The sequence below is a fragment of the Limanda limanda genome, chromosome 2, assembly GCF_963576545.1.
Source record: "Limanda limanda chromosome 2, fLimLim1.1, whole genome shotgun sequence".
Lineage (NCBI taxonomy): Eukaryota > Metazoa > Chordata > Actinopteri > Pleuronectiformes > Pleuronectidae > Limanda > Limanda limanda.
Genome location: NC_083637.1, coordinates 22,973,992 through 22,980,135, shown reverse-complemented (window position 1 = coordinate 22,980,135; position 6,144 = coordinate 22,973,992). Strand labels below are relative to the sequence as shown.

Below are 6,144 nucleotides of genomic sequence, written 5' to 3'. Positions count from 1 at the left end.
ATGGCCGTCAGCCCGATAATCATCTGCCTCCTATCACTGATCGGCCATGGTTCATCCCACCCCTCTTCTCCTCCTCGGGGGTGCAGTGAGGATGTGGACCCTCCGTACAGAGTGCTGTGTGACCTGGAGTCAGTCTGGGGAGTGGTCCTGGAGGCTGTGGCCTGCTGCGGGGGTCTCACCTCTCTGGTAATCACTGTCCTCCTGCTTGTCAAGCTGCGCTCTATTTCTGACCCCGCCAGGCGCTCCGGCACGGGGCCTCTTCTCCTGCTCCTTGGCACGCTTCTCGGCCTTTTCTCCATCTCTCTGGCTTTCCTGGTGGGGAAGAACCAGGCGCTGTGTGTGGTCCGCCGGGCCTTCTGGGGGCCTCTCTTTGCCCTCTGCTTCTCCAGTTTGCTCGTGCAGGGTGTGAGGCTCAGGAGGCTGGTGGCTGGCAAGACAAGCCCATCGGGCAGCACCCTGGCAGCGCTTGGCCTGGCCTTGGCCTTGGTTCAGGGCATCATCTCTGCTGAATGGGTCCTGCTGACTGTTGTCAGGGAGGGTCACCCGGCCTGCGAATATCCACCTTTGGACTTTGCTCTGACATGCACCTACACCCTGGGGCTGCTCCTCATAGCCATGGGGCTTTCTCTGGGGGTGGTGCTCTGTGGAGGAGAGTTTGGGGACGAAGGAGGAGGTGGAAGTGAAGAAGACAGAGAAGCAGAGAGTGAAAAACGGAAATGGAAGTGTAATGCTGTGTGGCTCTTCCTGTCCAGTCTGGCTTCAGCATTGCTGTGGGTGGCTTGGCTGGGGTTTTATCTCTACGGCAGTCAGGGTTTGAGGGGAAAGGGGAAAGGAGAAAGGTTAGGTGGTGGAGGGAAGAAAGATGTCAAAGTGCTGGATGAGCCTGCGCTGGCGGTGGCCCTGGTTATTCAGGGATGGATCCTGCTGCTGTTCCATGCCATTCCAGAGGCGCACCTGTGTCTCCGAAATCCTCAACAGTCCATCACGCAAGATTTCTTCGACACCAGTCACACGTCCCCTCCTCCACATTTTGGGGATGAGCTCCCTGCACGCCCTCACCGACCCTTCCCAGAAAACCAACCAACCTTTTCTATGGAGGAGCACAGTGCAAGTAAGCCAAATGTGTGTTTGTTTGTGAGAATGTTTGTGAGAAGAGAGGAATGAAAAATGTGTAGAAAAGAAATTGTGTAGAAGGTTGGTCTCTGGTTAACTGGTTCATTTACGGTGATTTTCAACAGTGACCAGGGCTGTTGACATAAAAACTACATTGAAAATGTCCCAGCCTATAGCTTCCAATTAAGAGCTTTAGCAACAACTTGCAGAGAGGGACTGAGAGAACTCCTTACCTAAGAAAAGTGGTGTCATGCTTTAAGAATTAATTTACTCACTCGACAGTCCACAGTAATTGGTTGACAGGTCACTGGTCTATGACAGTGAATAGGCAAAAAATATTCACCATACACGTTTGACAGGAGAATCCCGTTCAAATTCACTATATCCAGATTTTTATTTACATCTGCACCAAATTGTAGACGCTCATAAATATCAGCCCCAGAGATCCATGAATTATTCTGTGGGAAATCAACAAAAACATTGAAAAACCATAAATCACAATATTTAAAAAAAGTGAAGCACTCCAGATCCACACCAAATTTTGATGGGTTCTTCCCTCACCAGTATCAAATCCTTCCAGCAGGTTTTATGGTAATCCATTCATAAGTATTTGTGTAATCCTGCTAACTACTATACGGAGAAATAACCAAACAAACTGACTCAAACAAAACATGGTGCAGGTGAATATTAAATGTAATTATGAATCAAATTTAAATTTAATTCAAAGCTATAAACCATTCAAACCATAACATGCACATCAAAGCCCTGTTCAACCTGCAAGTTGTTGATCACATCAATGCCCTGCCAGAAGTGTAATAAAGCAGAGTGTTGCTCACTTCTAGCCACAGTACACTATCCAAATTCCAATCAAACCCTGTGAAATTCCCCACAGGAAGATTTATGACTCATTTTGACAGCAGCTCTCTGTATTTATTACCAAGCCAAATGCACAGATGAGGAGCTAAAGTATGAGGAACCGGGACAAACAAAGAGTGGAGGAGGTGGCAGAAAGAAATCACGAGTGTTTTCCAGGAAAGCAGACTTCAGGAGGTTGACATTTGTTCAGCTGACTGAGGAGGAGGCAATGATGGAGTCAGAGAGGAAGTCATGTAACACAGTGTAAGCAAAGGCATGGGAGGATTTATTTTTTGTTTGAAAGGTCGACGTTAGAGTATCTGATACTTTTTCTGATGGATTATGCGGTGTAAGCCATGTCTCAGCCTCCTTGTCTCTAAAATCTCTGCTCTAGAGTAAGCGAGTAATGAGCTTTTGTCGGAATACTTGCAAGTGCCATGGAAAGAAGACACAGGATGTGAAAAACTGTGCGTAGGATTTATGGGGAATCTTCTGGCAGAAATGATAAACAGTATTTGCAAATAGTGTTTAATCACCTCAAAGCAAGAATTATTGAGTTGTGGTTTACAGTGGCTATAAAGTTTGCTGGTGTTAGTCATTGAGTCATTCTGTCTCTTTATATCATAAGAGATAAACAAGACAAAAACACAGTTTTACCTCATTACAGTTTGTTGTTTCCCGCTGGTGGTGCCACTCCATTCACTCACATCCTACTCAGCTAGTGATCAGGTCTTTGAAGCTTCTATATCCAGAAATAAAAGAAAATTCAATTTACCAATATTTATGTAATGTGTGCTTGTGACACAGCCAAAATGCAGTTTGGAAGTTGTTGTTACCTTCCTGACCTCAAACAGTTGTGTATGTTTAACCTTTCACCAAAGAATCAGATACTTCCTAATGCGATGTTTAATTTTGTACTGATGAGACATTCAGGGAAGTTTTCCCTCTCATTTAACTTCGCCTATGGGGAAAATAAAAGGGACATTCCCGTCGTCTTATTTATCGTCTTCTTATAATTTTCTTATCAACTTTTATTTTATATGATTTATTATTTGTATTGCCCTTTTACTGCTTTTATGTGATCAACTTTGTATCCGGCATAGTTTACGACCATCTTAATGTTGATGCCTAGACTTCCTGTCACATTATCTGAGTTACCCAGCTGCTGGGAAAGTCATACCTCAGTATGTGTAGGATTGTCTCAGGAGCACAGCACATCTGTCAAAGTGGGTATTGTCCATGCTGGAATGATTATCATTTTTGAGATGTGACACATTGAACTTGTGTTCTGTGTCTCTGTTGGTCTGTCAGCTCTCCGGAGTGGAACGTACCACGGCAGCCAAGGGAGTGCGCGTCCTGGCATCGCCTTCAGAGGTCATGTGTACCAACCCACTGAGATGGCTCTGGTCATGAACGGTGGCACGGTAAGTTGGGCAGAAATACTCCCTCTGTGTGTGTCAGCCTCTCTTAATCACTCAATAACTTAACTCAATGGGCCTTTGTTTTTCTGCCTCCCTCTCTCGTAGATGCCCACAGCCCCAGTTAACTACACTGGACGCCGTTTATGGTAATGTGGGACGAGGCTCGAAGAGGATATATCTGAATCACTCTTGTGATTGAGGAATTTGATGTTGCCTGACGAGAAGATGGAAATATTAAAGACATCCCCTATCACTCTCAAGTGGATTTGATGGGAGCTAAATATCTTTAATGTATTTGTGTTTCTGCTCACGTGTATGAATTTGAGATTTTAAAAACAAATTGTAATAGTATTTGTGCTTGAATTTTCTTGATTGCCTTTTGATCAAATAGCTTTAATCACTGGACATGAAATCAAAAGGGAGGGAAGAGAAAGTGTTGTGGCTTCCGTAGTTAAGGACATTTCATCCCTAAGTGACTGCGTTTCAGGTGCAATACTTTGATGAGAGGTGTAGAAACACGGCTAATGTTTAATGTATCAAAACTCAGTGTCCAGTGTGACACTGAATGAGACAGGGGCAGACTATGATAACGGGAGGATTTGAATGTAGTTAAGTGAACATTTTGCTTGAGCAGTGCTAATCCAGCGCTGTTACTTGTTACCTTCCTGATCATCGGGGTTACTTACTTTGTGAAATTGTCCTTCTCTTCCTGTTTGGAATGAAGCTACACATAAGAGAAGAAAACCTGTCAGGACGTTTATGTAAATTTCCTGCATACGCCCACAGAGCTTGCTTGGCCTCAGTATTTCACACTGAAAAAAGGATTTCCATGTGTTTCTCTCCTCCATTCTATTCTCAGTGCTATCAGCCGTTTGGTACATTTCACTGGGCCTATTGATAAATGTCATGTATTTTCAAGTGATTTATAAGGTTTAAGATGAATCTATAGGAAATCTAGTTTTTTTTATAAGCATATCTTAAAAAGCCATTTAATACTGCAATAGCTACTCTGTAGTATAGGAGTTACTGCTGGAGAATGTGATTTTGCACTTTATTAGCGCTGATCTTGTCTGGGCATTGTGATATTTGAGATGCATGTGGAAGTACAGTTTAAAGGTCCTGTATTTTTGTCAGATTTAATGTATTTTGAATGTTTTCTAAAATTTTGATATATATTTATACATATATATTGGAGAAAATAACAGTTTTTGTGTTGAGTTTCCAAGCAGATTATTGACAGTTGACAAAACAATCCAAAGTGGAATTTAAAAGTGCCCGTATTTCAGCCATTTAAAGATTCGTCATTTTAATTTGGGGTTCTACAATAACAAGTTTACATGCTGTGATGGTCAAATATTTATATTTGTTACATACCATAGATATTGCTGCAGTGCCTCTTCTCATACTCTGTCTGAAATGCTAAATCCAGCTTTTGGAACAACTCCCATACAGCTCAGTCTGCTCTGATTGGTGGGCAGGCCAACTCTTTTGAAATTGTTCAGCTGCTCATAGTGATGAGCTGTAAACTCAACTGCAGCAATGGCAAGAATCATGTTGAGCCACGTTAGAAGGCAGATAAACACGTTGCATGTTACCTGGTAACACAGACACTCTACGGTAAACAAGCCAGGATTGCAACCCAGGAATTCTAGGCTCTTCAGGAGCTATGTTCCCTGGCATAGAGATAAATACCTTTGCCAAAGACGTTGGCCTCTGTAACTTAGAGCACACACTAAAGGAAAGGAACACCTGAAAAGGATATTATGGCCATTTTAAACATCTACAATGTAATGACAAAGGGTAAATCCTATCTGCAGAGGAAGGCCATTTGATACTTTTTAAAGTTTGGTCAAATTTGCTAAATAGACCTTGAGTTTGGGATGTTTTGTCAACAAGTTTCAGTGTGTTTTCCCTGAAGTCATTAACACCGTGAGCATTTCAGACAATTTCTTCAATATAATGGCAACATCTGACATGTTTTGGGATTTAGTATCTCCTTTCATTTAAATTTCTATCAAAAACAGCGAGAACATGCCTTCACTGTGACATTAACTGCAAACGTTTTGTGTTTCTGATATTTGAAAAGTTTGGCTAAAAATCCCTGCATATTTGACTGGAGAGTTGTAGTTTCCTTCTCTTGAGAAATTTAAAGAGCAGTCACCATGTTCATGTTGTGAGCATTCCTTCTCGCTGTTACACTTTACTGAATAACCAAGTTGTCAAAAACTTTGCTGTTGTGTACAGGCGTGTGCTCTGATATTGTAATTTGAAAATATTATTATCAAATAATTTTATGTAAAAATCCTATAAAGCAGAGTTTTAATTGTGTGAATATTCAAATATGAAGAAGCACTTGTGTTACTTTTTGGAGATGCTCATATGATGATAGCATAATATGAATGTCTGTTATGTGATTTGCACAAAGTGGCTAATACATCGGTGCACTTCTGCTGTTAACGACTGTCTGGTCATTGAACTGATCTTCCTTCAGAATCCTTTCCTTCATGGATCCACTTTTCTATAGGGGGTAACAGCTATTAATAGAGTAAAGGTTCTTTTTTTAAAGAAAATACCAGCAAAAAGAGGAAACATAGGGAACACCTCTTTGGTAACACATATTAGAAAATATGCTATTACAGCATAAAACACAAACTAATTATGCAAAGTAATAAAAATCCATGTGCGATTTTCTATGAAGATGATTCTGAAAATAAGTCTAGGGTTCCCACATGAAACACACAATTCACACACACAT

At 41.7% G+C, this 6,144-nt stretch overlaps 1 protein-coding gene across 1 annotated transcript; it reads left to right on the top strand.

Moving 5' to 3' along the window:
- On the top strand, positions 1-3,539 carry gprc5bb (G protein-coupled receptor, class C, group 5, member Bb). Its single transcript, XM_061087475.1, has 3 exons — positions 1-1,111; positions 3,280-3,392; positions 3,495-3,539. Exons 1-3 carry the CDS (start codon positions 1-3, stop codon positions 3,537-3,539), a joined length of 1,269 nt encoding a protein of 422 aa, XP_060943458.1.
- Positions 3,540-6,144: the final 2,605 nt, after the last annotated feature.

Bases quoted from the DNA above. Each gene is read 5' to 3' on its own strand.
- gprc5bb (XM_061087475.1), top strand. From the start codon at position 1: ATGGCCGTCAGCCCGATAATCATCTGCCTCCTATCACTGATCGGCCAT. The intron at 1,112-3,279 runs GTAAGCCAAATG...TTGGTCTGTCAG, and splicing joins TATGGAGGAGCACAGTGCAA to CTCTCCGGAGTGGAACGTAC. The intron at 3,393-3,494 runs GTAAGTTGGGCA...CCTCTCTCGTAG, and splicing joins TGGTCATGAACGGTGGCACG to ATGCCCACAGCCCCAGTTAA.